General features: G+C 57.0%; 2 protein-coding genes across 2 annotated transcripts in view; both read right to left on the bottom strand.

Moving 5' to 3' along the window:
- Window positions 1-4,903: 4,903 nt before the first annotated feature.
- On the bottom strand, window positions 4,904-6,659 carry Hes6 (hes family bHLH transcription factor 6). Its single transcript, XM_090354431.1, has 4 exons — window positions 6,538-6,659; window positions 6,374-6,460; window positions 6,207-6,288; window positions 4,904-6,088 (listed from the first exon to the last, which is right to left on the bottom strand). Exons 1-4 carry the CDS (start codon window positions 6,616-6,618, stop codon window positions 5,682-5,684), a joined length of 657 nt encoding a protein of 218 aa, XP_090210557.1. The 5' UTR covers window positions 6,619-6,659; the 3' UTR covers window positions 4,904-5,681.
- Window positions 6,660-11,355: 4,696 nt separating this feature from the next.
- Per2 (period circadian regulator 2) overlaps window positions 11,356-14,279 on the bottom strand; it is a 43,472-nt gene continuing 40,548 nt past the window's right edge. Inside the window, exon 23 of the mRNA XM_090355148.1 lies at window positions 11,356-13,478. Coding sequence (XP_090211274.1) covers window positions 13,356-13,478 — 123 coding nt within the window. The 3' untranslated portion in view covers window positions 11,356-13,355. The remainder of the gene's footprint in view (window positions 13,479-14,279) is intronic.

The following is a 14,279-nucleotide window of genomic DNA, read 5'->3' on the forward strand; positions in this document are numbered from 1 at the left end:
AACCACCATCCTCAGATCCCTGAGATCTGAGCATCTAGGATTATAGGCACAAGTCACCAGTGCCTGGTGAAGTGTAGATTTTTTTTTTTTGCCAGCCCTGGGCTTGGGCTCAGGGCCTGAGCACTGTCCTTGGACTTTCTCAAGGCTAGCACTCTACCACTTGAGCCTCAGCACCACTTCCGGCTTTTTGCTATGCATGTGGTACTGAGGAATTGAACCCGGGTCTTCGTGCATGCTAGGCAAGCACTCTACCACTAGGCCAAACTCCCAGCCCTGAAGTGTAGATTTTTATGCAGATGTGTTTTCTGTTCTCTGGGTTAATACAGTACTACATGTTGGACGTATCACGAGTGTGGGTTTGGTATTGGAAGACGTCACCAAACCACGTGCCAAAGGGGTTGTAACATTTTGCATTGCCAGTAACAGTGAAGTGGGGGGAGTTCCTGTTACTCTACGCCAGCCACTCCCCTTGGTGGTATTTCTAGAGTGTGGCCATTGTAATCAGTGTATACTTTGTCAACTTTGTGTCAAAACTACACCCTGGGGCGGGGAGTTTGGCCTAGTGGTTAAAGTGCTTGCCTAGCATGCATGAAGACCCGGGTTCGATTCCTCGGTACCACATACATAGAAAAAAGTCAGAAGTGGTGCTGAGGCTCAAGTGGTAGAGCTCTAGCCTTGAGAAAGTCCAAGGACAGTGCTTAGGCCCTGAGCTCAAGCCCAGGACTGGCAAAAAAAAAAAAAAAAAAAAAAAAAAACTACACCCTGCTTCCACACACGACTCCCTAAGCCCTTGACCTTACTGATATTTGTCTTTGTATGGAGACATGCCCACCGTATCATAAGTTTGTCTGTCTCCTCTCATTACAGCATAAGCTTGAGGAGGGACATTGTTTCAGCTCCAGCAAGCAGACTAGTACCTGGCAGGGAGTAGACGATACCCAACCATTATGGAATTAGCAAGATTTATAATATGCCAAGAGGGAAGTATACCTTGGGAACTATACAGGCGGGGGAAAGAGGCTGAAGGAGGGGAAACCCAGGAAAGATGTTCCATAGCCCGTACTGTGTGCCAGCCTTGAAAGCCAGCCAAGAAGACTAGAACCAGAGATGACAATATAGTAAAATAAAAGGCCTGGTGGGTGGACGAGCACACCAGGTGAGGAAGGGGCTCAGAGGCAAGGCTGAGAAGTTCTGAGTTGTTCCACAGGACACCTAGGCTGCCTAGGCTTTGTAAATGTGGAGTAGGGTGTGTGTGTGTGTGTGTGTGTGTGTGTGTGTGCACGCGCACGCGTGAGTGCGCATAGGTGCACCAGTACTAGAACTTGAACTCGAGGCTTTAGCATTGCCCCTTAGCTTTTCCACTCAAGGCTGGAGCTTGAGCCACAGCTCTACTTCTGGCTTTTTGGTGGTTACTGCGAAGTTTTCAGCCTATCTCCGTCCACAGCGGAGTGTGGGGATAAATGCCTGATAGCCTAAGGGAAGTGAGAGGCAGAGCCCAGGAGGGTCACGAGACTGGGCCAGCCCAATCTTAGAGTCCAGGAGATGTCATCTCAGTGGGATGAACCCGAGTGTGGTGGGCGGGAAGCAAGAGCCTACCTCAAAAATAATCACAGCAAAACAAAACAAGGCAGGAGGAGTGGCTCAGCAGTGGGGTGGGTGCTTGGAAAGCCCCAGGCTGTGCGTTCTTGTTTGTTTCGTTGGTTGTGGGACTTGAACTCTGGCCTGGGTATTGTCCCTGAGCTCTTTAGCTCAAGGTTACTGCCCTACCCCTTGAGCCACAGCACCACTTCTAGTTTTGTGGTGGTTAATTGAAGCTGAGAGTCTCACAGACTTTACTGCCCAGGCTGGCTTTGACCCACAATCTTCAGATCTCAGCCTGAATAGTTAGGATTACAGGCATGAGCCACCACACCTGGCCAGGCCATGAGTTTAAACCCCACTACCACCGTCTTCCCCCCAAGGATAGACTTTTCTGGAAAGTTCAGAACTGAATTTTGCAGAACCTGACACTTGCAGCCAGGGGTATTTGAATAAAGTCAATGAGAGAAAGCAGATTTTGAGTCACCAACAGAATAGATGGTGTCAGAGATCAGATTACAGGGTGAGGGAAAAGGGCCTAGAAATGAAACAGTGCTTGGTGTCCAGCAGAGAAGGGCTCTACTAGGATGAGTCTGGGGATACAAGGAGTACACACAGGCCATGGCAGGCAGCTGGGAGCTGCAGGCCTACTGTGTGGGTGGTGTCCACAGAACGGCCGTGGTTCACACCGTCTGCTGAGACTTTGAGATGAGTGAGCAGGAGATGAGGACACCGCATTGATTAGACGCGTGCTTGTCAGTGAAGCAGATGGTAGGACTGTACCTGGAGACCTTGACGGGGTGGGGGCAAGGCTCCTAGGATACCCTGGAAAGGACAGAAGACTTGGGTGTGACGCAGTGAGGAATAACCAGGGCCCCAGTCGAGCCTGTCACCTCCTGCCACCTTGAAATCCCAGCACTGGCTTTCCCGCTGCCTGCCACCACGTGCCACCTCCATCTGGGCAGTGGGCTTTGGGGTGGCCTGAGTGTGCTTGACCCCATCTCGGCCCTTGTAGGCAAGGCCTGCCGGAGGGATGCTGTACCAGGCCGGGTCCAGGTTGGTCTTCCTGCATGGGAAGCCGGCTTCAAGGCTGGGGTCTGCAGGCAACACACGCCCTGGCCCACGATGCCAGGGCCGTAGACGTCCGCCTCGCTTCTTGCAGGTCCCAGGGGTGCTAGAGAGCATGGGCCCAGCCTCTGCCGGCCAAATCCCCCTTCGGAGCCGTGGCATGGCTGGCAGGGTTGACCCCAGTGGTGCCCCCCCAACCTCCAAACCTCTAGGAGCACATGGGAACTACATCTTCCAGAAAGCTTTGCAGCCTCGTTGCGCCCAAGCATGCCCAAAAGCTGCTGGAGTGTGGAGCCAAGAGCGAGGGGCTGGGAGGAGCGTTGAAGGCCCTGGTGGACGTGGCCTTCTAACCCACGTGTCACGTGGGTTAGAATGAGGTCTGGAACTCGTCAATGACAAGGAAGACAAGTGGCACTTGGATTTAGAAGTTGTGGCTACTTGGCCGGGTGTATTACTCGGTGGTAGAGTGCCTATCTAGCATGCACGAAGCCCTAGATTCGATTCCTGGTACTACATACACAGAAAAAGCTGGAAATAGCACCGTGGCTCAAGTGGTAGAGCTCTAGCCTTGAGAAAGCCCAAGGGCAGTGCCCAGGCCCTGAGTTCAAGTCCCAGGACTGGCAAAAAAAAAAGTTGTAGTTACTCAGGTGGCTGAGATCTGAGGATAGCAGTTCAAAGCCAACTGGAGCAGAAAAGTCTGTGAGAATTATTTCCAGTAAACTACTCAGGAAAAGCTGGAAGTGGTGCTGTGGCTCCAGTGGTAGAGCTCTAGCTTAGAGTACAAGAGGCTCAAGGACAGCTCCTAGGCCCCAAGTTCAAGCCCCAGGACCACACCAAAAAAAAAAAAAAAAAGAAGTTGTGTGCTCTGGTTAGACTGACTGCAAGTGACATGAAAAAGAAGAAATCAAGAGTGACTTCCAGATTTTTTGACCAGTCCATAGGATGTGAGAACCAGTCCTGCGGCCATGGCTTCTGTGCAGATGCCAAGTGGACAAGAGACCAAAGTGGGAGGTATGGAGTGAAGGGACAGATGGGGTTACTGGGGTAGGGGTGGAGGCCAGAGCTCTGGGACTAGCTGGTGAGCATTGAGGTCAGATGAGTATCCACTGGGAGGTGTGGGGTGGGGATGGGGAAGCAAGGTGTGACAATGGGGAGGGAGTCTGTACCCTGGAGGGTAAAGAAGTCTCCAGATTGGCATGTGTGTATGTGATAACCCAGGAGAGGCTAAGGAAGTCAAAAGCAGAGCAGCTATTCCTCTCCCTCCCTCCTTTCTTCTCTTTCCTTTTCAAGACATGGTTTCACTCTGTCACCAAGCTGGCTTCAAATTCATGCTTATCCAGTTTTGACACTCAAGTGCTGTCATTACAGGTGTCTACCACCAAGCCTAGATTTCGCTACTGAAGATCTTGACTTTGCTTTCAGTGAAGGGCTGGGACAGCAGCCAATTGGACAGGAATGATAATGAGGTACAGACAGTGTCTTTGCTTTCGAGGAATTGTTTTTGTATAGAGGACATAGGCTGACTGAGCACCTCAAATCTATGGAGTTTTCTTTCTTTCAGATAGAGGTTTTGCAGCTGTTTGTAGGTTGATAAGAACAGTCCACAGAGAAGTTAGTGCAGTGGAGAGAGCAGTCACTCAGCAGGAGACCCAGTGTCCCTGTGTGAAGCTGGTCCCCAAGGTGGAAGGCTGAGGCTCCTGGTCCTGGTCATCCCTGTCCCAATTCCCAGCCCCAATTCTAGTCCCCAGAGCCTGTGACTAGATGCCAGTCCTGGGGCTTGAACTCAAGGCCTGGGCACTGTTCTTGGACACATTTTTTTTTTTTTTGCCAGTCCTGGGCTTGGGCTCAGGGCTTGAGCACTGTCCTCGTGTACACAAAGTACAGGTCCAATTCCTCATTACCACATTCACAAAACAAGTTGGAAGTGGTGCCTCAAATAGTAGAATGCCAGCCTTGAGAAAGCCCAAGGACAGTGCCCAGGCCCTAAGTTAAAGGAAGAAAAAAAAAGGCAGAAAGGAGGGCTAGCCCCTAGCCCCAGGAGTCCACAGGAGATGATGGAGGAAAGGGCAGATGGCTGCAACACAGGCTGACTGCAGACAAAGGCCATCAGCTAGCCCAGGGGTGTGGGTAGTCTCCCTTCCAGAAAGGAATGCAGCCCTGCCTGCCAGCACCCAGATGTGAGCCTGTCAGGTTCTTGGTGGGACTGTAACCTGTGGAACTGCCAGATAATAAACAGGCACGGCCGTAGGCCTTCATGTCATGTTCACAGTCATTTATTGTGGCTGCCCTAGGAAATTAATACAGTGGAGCAGGGATTTGCCAATTCTTTTTGGTTTGGGTTGTGTTGGGGTTTGAACTCAGGTCAAGTCCCAGGATGACCAGAGTCCTCCAAGACACACCCAGTTCCCCTGGAAGTGGGGGGGGGGAGGGAGGAGGCAGGGGGAAGAAATCAGGCCAGGCATCCAGTACCTCCCCACTTGGAAGTCGCATTTACACGCTTTGCCGACACAGGTTAGAGTTCTTAAGACATTCAGTGGTGTCAGATGGGAAACCGTACTTTAGCACCTTTGATACCTGAACCACAAGGAAGTCAGGGCAGCTAACTCCCATTCATTTGGAGCAACTGTTGGCAGCATCATAGGAAGACTCAGCGTGCTGGGGACAAGGCCTGGAGTACAGCTGAGGTGGGTGGGGCAGTAGCCTGCCTCCCCAAATCCCTCCCTGGGGGGTCCTGAGAAGCTCAGCACCCCTCAGGCCACCTCTACCCTCCAGGTGGGGCGGAGGGCCTGAGAAGGCTGCGACCAGTGAGTGAAAATCCCTGATGCTCTAGAGGTTTCTTGTCCCCCAGTCTGAGCTGCGGGGTCCACGGAAGGGACCATGAAGAAACAGGGCGAGGGGCCTGACTGGGCTGGCCGTCCCCTGGAGCAGGGCGGGAGGATAGACACGGGGCGTGTTGGGGCCTACTCCACCATGTCTGAGCCCCAGAGGAAGCTTGGGAAAGCCCGGTCCATCTCCGCAGGTCCCTGCCTAGAAAGTCACCAGGGCCTCCAGACACTCTGGGCCGTTCGTGCTGCCGTCAGGCTGCCCAGGGCTGTGGGCACCAACTCCAGTCCCTCAAGGGAGGCCCGGCTTAGGTCAGCCTCTGGGACTTCCTCTAGACCGGAGCACGGCTCGTCCCCGGGACGGGGGGAGCTGGACCGTGGGGGTCCCGGGGCCCCTCTCCCCGGGGCTCCGGGTGGCCCGGCCAGGGCGTCCCCCAGCAGATCCCGGAAGCTGCTGCCGTCGCGCAGTGGCATGGACTCCAGCAGGTGGTTCAGGAGCTCGGCCGACACCGTGGCGTCGATGGCCTGGCAGGTGGACACGAACGTGTGCACCTCGTGCATGCACTGGATGTAGCCGGCGGCGAAGCGCTCACTCGCCTCTGCCCGCAGCTGCTCTCGCTCTGCGCTCGGGGGAGGAGGAGGGGGGAGCCGGGGGCAGCCGTGAGCCAGGGCGGCCCGGCCCCGCGGATCGGGGCCTCTCCGCGGCCCACCCGCGCCCGCGGCCCCGCCGCCACTCACCGCGCGCCCGGCCCCGCAGCGCGCCCTGCACGCGCCGCACCGTCAGCTCCAGCACCTCGGCGTTCTCCAGCTTGGCCGGCACCTGCGCCGGGGCGGGGACGGGTGAGCGCCCGGCCCGCGCAGGGCCCCGCCCGCCCGGCCCGCCCGGCCCGCCCGGCCCCGCGCACCTCGGCGCCCGCCAGCAGCAGCCGCAGCTCCCGCAGGCTCTCGTTGATCCGCGCGCGCCGCTTCTTCTCCACCAGGGGCTTCCGGGCCTGTGGGAAGCGGGCCGCTGAGCCCCGGCCCCGCGCAGCCTCCCGTTCGCCCGGCCGCCCGCGACCCTCACCCGCACCTTGCGGTCGCCCAGCGCCTCCCAGCCTTCCTCTTCTTCGCGGCCCGCACGGTCGCGGCCGGGCGCCTGAGACGAAGCCATGGTCCGTGCGGCCAGGAGCCGGGCGGAGACCGCGGACGCCGCGACGCGCCCGCAGCAGCTCGGACCTCGCGCCGGCGCCGCTCGCCGCCCGGACGCCCCGCCCCTTTTATAGCCGCTTGTTTGCATCTCCACACGCCGATTGGACGCGAGGACCCAGCGGCGAGGCGCGCCGCAGCCAATGGGAACGCAGCGCTTTGTCCGGCTCCGCCGCCCCCGCGGGCTGGCAGCTGGAGGGGCGGGGCCTCCCCGGCCGGGCCGCACCCCGCGGGGCGGCGCTCGGCGGTGACCCCGGGGCTCGGCCGCGGGATGCGCGCTCACGAAGCCGGGGCGCTCGGCGGTGACCCCGGGGCTCGGCCGCCGTGTGCGCGCCCACGAAGCCGGGGCGCTCGGCGGTGACCCCGGGGCTGGGCCGCGCTGTGCGCCCATGAAGCCGGGGACTTCGGAACCGGTCCCTCCATCCACGCGTCCGCAGCTCTGCCGCCCCGCTCTCTCCCTCCTCCCTCCTCCGGGGCGTTGCGCCCCCGCAGGGACGCTCTGGCTCTTCTGGGGTCCAGGGCCCGCTCCCGGGGGCAGAGCCGACACCAGATCTCGTCTCTGGGCTGGAGGGGCGCAGCGCCCCGAGGTCGGGGGCCAAATGGGCAGCGGGGGCGAGCACCGCAGCCCCTCCCTCGCGTCGAGCCCCCCCTGTCCGAACCCCACTCCTTCAGGCTCTCACCCACGGCCCCTCCTCCAGACACACGCACCCCGCCTGGCCTTCCCCGCGCGCCCCCTCCCACCTCCCGACGCCCTGGGCCCCTCCCCACCCCTCATTCCCCCTTCGTCCTTCCCCGCTCTCACCCCCCGACCCCTCGCCTCCGGGTCCCCCGCGCCCCCGCCCTCTCCCCGGGTCCCCCGCGCCCCCGCCCTCCCCTCGGGTCCCCCGCCCCCCCACCCCCCCGGCTGCCGTCTGGCCCTCGTAACTTGACGCCCGTGACAGTTGGCAGCTGCAGCCGTCGGCGGCGGAGAAAAGCGGCGGCCCGCCAAGAGCGACAGGTGTTGGCCGCGCCTTTGTCTCCCCGGCTTTGTCCCCGGCGGCGGGCGCGAGCGTCGCCCAGACGCCCGGCGTCCCCGCCGCCATCTGCCGGCCCCGCCTCGCCGCGGCCCCGGGCTCTCCCCGCTCCGCGGCCGCCTCCCGCCCGCGGCGCCTCTCGCACCTGTCGGCCGGGCGCCCCGCACTGCTGCGCCGCGTCCTCCCCGAGGGACGGCCACCACCCTCTGTCCCACCCCGGCCCCGCCGGCTCTCCATGACCACCCGCTCCCCGTGGCCGGGCTGGAGGGCTGGATCCGGGCTGGAGGGCTGGGTCAGGGCTGGAGGGCTGGATCAGGGCTGGAGGCCTGTATCCAGGACTGGAGGGCTGGAGGGCTGGATCAGGGCTGGAGGCTGTATCCAGGGCTGGAGGGCTGGATCAGGGCTGGAGGGCTGTATCCAGGACTGGAGGGCTGAAGGGCTGGATCTGGGCTGGAGGGCTGGATCAGGGCTGGAGGGCTGGATCAGGGCTGGAGGCCTGTATCCAGGACTGGAGGGCTGGAGGGCTGGATCAGGGCTGGAGGCTGTATCCAGGGCTGGATCCGGGCTGGAGGGCTGTATCCAGGGCTGGAGGGCTGTATCCAGGACTGGAGGGCTGGAGGGCTGGGTCAGGGCTGGAGGGCTGGATCAGGGCTGGAGGGCTGGATCCAGGACTGGAGGGCTGGATCAGGACTGGAGGCTGTATCCAGGGCTGGAGGGCTGGATCCGGGCTGGAGGGCTGTATCCAGGGCTGGAGGCCTGTATCCAGGACTGGAGGGCTGGAGGGCTGGGTCAGGGCTGGAGGGCTGGATCAGGGCTGGAGGGCTGGATCAGGGCTGGAGGCTGTATCCAGGGCTGGAGGGCTGTATCCAGGGCTGGAGGGCTGTATCCGGGCTGGAGGGCTGTATCCAGGGCTGGAGGCCTGTATCCAGGACTGGAGGGCTGGAGGGCTGGGTCAGGGCTGGAGGGCTGGATCAGGGCTGGAGGGCTGTATCCAGGGCTGGAGGGCTGGAGGGCTGGGTCAGGGCTGGAGGGCTGGATCAGGGCTGGAGGGCTGTATCCAGGACTGGAGGGCTGGAGGGCTGGATCAGGGCTGGAGGCTGTATCCAGGGCTGGAGGGCTGGGTCAGGGCTGGAGGCTGTATCCAGGGCTGGAGGGCTGGGTCAGGGCTGGAGGCTGTATCCAGGACTGGAGGGCTGGAGGGCTGGATCAGGGCTGGAGGGCTGGATCAGGGCTGGAGGCTGTATCCAGGGCTGGAGGGCTGGATCCGGGCTGGAGGGCTGGATCCAGGGCTGGAGGGCTGTATCCAGGACTGGAGGGCTGGAGGGCTGGGTCAGGGCTGGAGGGCTGTATCCAGGACTGGAGGGCTGGAGGGCTGGGTCAGGGCTGGAGGGCTGGATCAGGGCTGAAGGGTTGGATCCAGGGCTGGAGGGCTGGAGGGCTGGATCAGGGCTGGAGGGCTGGATCAGGGCTGGAGGGCTGTATCCAGGACTGGAGGGCTGGATCAGGGCTGGAGGCTGTATCCAGGGCTGGAGGGCTGGATCAGGGCTGGAGGGCTGTATCCAGGGCTGGAGGGCTGGGTCAGGGCTGGAGGGCTGGGTCAGGGCTGGAGGGTTGGATCCAGGGCTGGAGGGCTGGAGGGCTGGATCTGGGCTGGAGGGCTGGATCAGGGCTGGGAGGGCTGGATCAGGGCTGGAGAGCTGGATCCAGGGCTGGAGGGCTGGAGGGCTGGATCCAGAGTTGGACTTGGCCATGGTCACCTCGTCAGGTTCCAGGAAAGGAGGCTGCCACTAAGTGAGTTGTGAAGTCTTCACCGCCGAGACACAGGGAGAAGCAAACCTCCCAAGCTTGCAAACTGCCTCATGCTTCTTCCATTATGGAAGTGTTGAAGAAGGCCAAGCGTGTTTTACCCTGCTCTGGGTGAAACGCACTAGGAGGGCTCTGGGGAGGCTCTCTGGGAAGGGGCCATGAGAACCCCTGACTGGTTGGGGAAGTAAATGGTGGGCAGGAAGGAAAAAATAAAGGCAATTGGTGCCTGTCAGAAGAAAAAAGGGGGAAAAAGGCAGTGAGGTACCCCAGGAAAAAGAGCTGCCGTCCCCCCAGAATCCAATAATGAATACTGTAGAGTTTCAAGCTTTAGACTCAGTCTATAGAGAAGGCAAGGAAAGTTATAGAGCACCGTACAACACTGATCTTTACCGAAGCCCATCTAACAGGGACTGGGAGAGGGGGGTTTGCTGGCCTGTGGGTGAGGACCTCAGAAGCCTATGGGTGGGGTAGGGTGTTGGACGCCAACCTAGCATTGAAAGAAAAACAGCTCTGGAATGTGCCTGTGTTACCAGGTATCCTGGAGAGGAAAAGGCATGAGGATAGAGCAGCTGTGAACCAGAAAACTCCTTCTTGCACAGACTCTATGAAAGTTGCCTGGAGAGTCCATCTGCCCAGGCAGCATCCACTTCCTGTAGTGGGTTCACAGGTCATACTGGTGGCTTAGACTTTGGATTCCCAAAGCACCCCCCCCTTCCTTTCTGCCTCTCTTAGCCTATCCACTTCCTGCCATTTGCTCCTTGAATAAGACCTTGTCTGGGCACAGACTTCCTGAGCATTTGGGATCTCTGACTCCTCCCTCCCCACTCCCCCCAGCCAGGAACAGAGGCCAAGAGGTTGGACAGGGCCAGAGTGGTCACAGGGGACCTGTTAGCCGACTGGAAGGCCATAAATCCCAAGGAAACAAAGGCAGTAAGTAGCCAGTCTGCAGACACCCAGGCCCCTTGTGGGTAATGTGCCCCAGGAATCCAGACTCTCCTTTTGTCTGGAGAGGAGGCAGGGGAGATGCACTCAGGGTTCTACTCTACCTCAGGTCCTCTTCTCCTCAGTACTCTGAGGTCAGCAGCTAGGCTGGACATTGGTCTAGCCTCCCCTCAACCCTTTCTCTATTCCAGCTTCAAGGGCCCTGGTTTGGAAAGTGGGAGGGAGTGGGAGCAAGTCTCTCCTGGTAGAAGGCAGGTCTCCTAAGACTTGTATGTGCTAGCTTGTCTCTCATATGGACATGGCTTTCCTCTGCCTTATTATGCCAGTCCTGGGGCTGAGTGCAGGGCCTGGACACTCACTCTACCACTTGAAGCACAGCTTTACTCCTGTCTTTTTTGGTCCTTCAATTGACAAAGAGGACTCAGGGCTGGCTTTGAATTGTGATCCTCCGATCTCAGCCTCCAGAGTAGCTAGGGTTATGAGTGTCTAGTCCTGACTCTTTCTGCCTTCTATCCTGTGGTCATCCCAGGCAGGGGTGAGGGCAGAATGGGTGCCTGGATGAAGGGATGTGGGAGAAGGGGTCTAGGCAGGGCCAAGCAACTTCATCTCTGCATTTACATATGAAAAGAGGGCATGAAAAATGAAAAGCATGCTTGGCTGGATCTGCAGAGTTGCAGAGTTCAGTCCTGTGAACTGTTGTAAACTGGGCACGGGGGGGGGGAGGTGGGGGGATACAAAAGCAATGAACAGTGAAAAGGAAAGTACAAGAGAATTTTTAGGGTTCTTTTGGTAATCTCCACTCTCTCCCCCATTTCTGATCTGTGTTGTGTTAAGAAGATGTACAGGGTAGGTTAGCTTTGTGCAGAGTATGTACTTAAAAATGCATGATGCACGGGAAAAGGTGCTAGGGTGTAGTGCCCTGGAAAACAGGACATACAGTGGAAAATAAAAATATACTTGCTTTATTTATCCATTTTCTAAAAGGCAAAAAAGTCATAAAAAGACACAAGCAGTCACACAAATATATTGCACTGAGTGAAGAAAGTTTGGCTTGCTCAGGAACAAACCACTTGTCCGACAAGGCTCAGCAAATCACCACAGAAACTTGGAGAGCTTATTTACACATCTTCTCAGGAATAGATTTAAGGCTCAGTTTAAAATAGAGAAAAAGCTCTATGACACCCGTGTAAGCACACACAGATTCACATGGTTATTCTAGGAAGTCAGTTTCTCAGCACTTATTAAACAAGGAGATAGTGCTAGCAGCAGACATTCATAATGGTAGAGAGAATGGTTTTTGGCAGTTTTGTGTGCAGGTAATGGAAGGCCTCAGGTCTCCACTTATCCATTAAGACATTAACTGTCATAAAAACATGGGCTACTACCTAATCTTGGGTATCCAAACATGATCTGACTTTGTAAAAATTTTTCTTTTGCCAGTCCTGGGGCTTGAACTCAGGGCCTGGCCCTGTCCTTCAACATCTTTTGCTCAAGGTTAGCGCTCTGCCACTTGAGCCACAGGGCCACTTCTGGCTTTTCCTGTGTATGTGGTACCGAGGAATCAAACCCAGGGCTTCTTGCATGCTAGGTGAGCACTCTACCACTAGGCCATGCTCCCAGCCCCTATAAAAAATTTTTAAAAGGGCTTTGTGTCTGAGCAAAACAGGATTACCATTCAGGCATAAGATGGTTTTCTATGAAAACCAATACAGAACAGGAGACTCCTTTCTCATAGCTGCTTTCTGGTCAATGAAGGGAAATCCCGCTTCCCACAGCTTAGGTCCTATTTTAAGCCAGCTGGTTTATCAGCAATGATTTCTCATTTGTGCCAGATGCACATACTGGACTCTTCCTGTCTTTGGGTTTCTGGTGCAGCTTGAGGCTTTATAAGGGCCAAGTGGCTCAGTCTCCCAAAGCCCAAGGCGCTTGTGTTCTGAAAGTCAATGCGGTGAACATTAGCTAGAGCCCGAAGACACTTCCCAAGTGCTGTGGGGAAAGCTGAGTTCCCTGCATCCCTCAAGCAAGCGTGGGACATGTCAGCTCTGGAGGGGAGCTGGTGTCTGGGAGGCTCCAACAGAAATCTGCCAGGACCAGTGGCAGTGCAAGCCTGGTATGCGGAGGGGCGGCCATCACTGGGAGGGGACGATGGGATGGAGAACACAGCTGGCCGGTGGTCAAGAATACCAAAAAGGCGAAGAAATAGGCGCCCATCGGGTGGGATTAGTTACAAAACCATCAGGGTCTGTGAGTCCCCAAGGGAGCAGCATTCAGCTCAATTTACTACAAAGACAAGCCAGACTGAAATGTTTCCCACCACAGTTCCCTAAGCCAAAGCAGTCTATGTTGCTTCACACTACTAAATACGAGACTCTTCAAAAGGAAATTGGAAGAGGCTTCTCTTGGTGCAGAAACACACAGCTACTGAGGTGAGTGATCCTGTACATAGAAAGCAGTCCCCAGGAGGGGACAGAGTGCAAGCTGAGCCAAACACACCTGGAAAAGCCCAGGAAGTCTGGAGCCCCCACAAGAGCCACACATGGCTTCCTGGCTATTTGTCACAGCCAGGTATGACATCTCAGGACAACCAAAGGCCAGTGGATGCTGGTAGGCTGGACAGAGGTCTTGTCAAAGACAAGGGGCTTTGAGGCAACTACCTGATAGGGCTGTCACATTCCTCAAGTTCAAAACCCCAATCTTACCCATTCCATAAACTTCATATTTAAAATACAAAAACGTATTTCTTCTTAAACCTCCCTTGTCCACCATATTTAAATCACCCCTCAGGAGACTATGTTTTTTTTTTTCTAAAACAAAAAAAGCAACATAAATATATATGCTCATTTCATTAGAAACAAATAAGAAGATCTTCTCTCTTCCAAGCACCATCTAATGTAGATCACTGCCCGTCGGTGGGGTTAAGTCCGCTTTCCCCTTCTGGGGCTCAGGGGGAACTGCCTTCCTCTTCGGTGGTGTCTGGCCTGTTGCTGAGTGCCAGGGAAGGAAGGCCTTCCTCAGAAGGCACACAAACACTGTCCTTCTCTTCACTTTCACAGTACACGCATTCCTACAAAACAAAAGAAGTGCCATCAGTAAGCTGCATGGTATCTGAGGTTCAAACCAAGCAGGCTCATGTAACAGGTGACACTTGGCAAGAGGTAAATGCTGGCACGGGGGCTTCAGATAACAAGGGTGGCGCCCCAGGGAGGGCTGTGCTACCGTCTGTAGCGCGACTACATTCCTGGCTTGCAGGTGTGGCTGGAGACCAGGTCTTGCGTAGGTAGAGAAGCTGTTTTCTACCAAGGGCTGTTGGGATGTTTATACTATCACCCACAGACCACAAAACCTAATCATTACCGGGAAGTATGGGCAGCCAGTGGAGAGCCTATGTGTCTGCCCTGCTGTGTCCTGGACGATTTTGCCAGGATATACAGCTCCCACCGCACACTCCCCACCCGTGGAAGGGACCCAGGCTTCCTCCGGCCATGTTACATGTCATAAGCCACACAACACCCATGGCCAGGGCCTCAGCTTCATGCCCATGACGGGCACCGCAGCCCAGTTCATGTGCTTCTAAGAAGATGGCCTTCGGCCTTCAGATGAAGGGGGTCCCTGCCAATTCCTGCCTTTGCCTCATGAGAGACCTAGAGCCAGAAGCACCCAGGCTAAGCGAACCTCAGGTTCCTGAGCACGGAAGCAGGCTGGGACAGCACGACCCTGTGGAAGGCGTAAGCCCTGGGGAGACGTGCTCAGCAGCAAGATCATCACTGTGGAGGCCGGGGAAAGAGACTGGAAGGAGGCGGCAGCAAGCCCCTGCTTGAAGGGGGATACCTAGCAGAGAGGAGGGCAAATGCCAAGACCTTGTGGT

The sequence above is a fragment of the Megascapheus bottae genome, chromosome 21 (assembly GCF_031878675.1).
Source record: "Megascapheus bottae isolate mThoBot1 chromosome 21, mThoBot2.hap1, whole genome shotgun sequence".
NCBI lineage: Eukaryota > Metazoa > Chordata > Mammalia > Rodentia > Geomyidae > Megascapheus > Megascapheus bottae.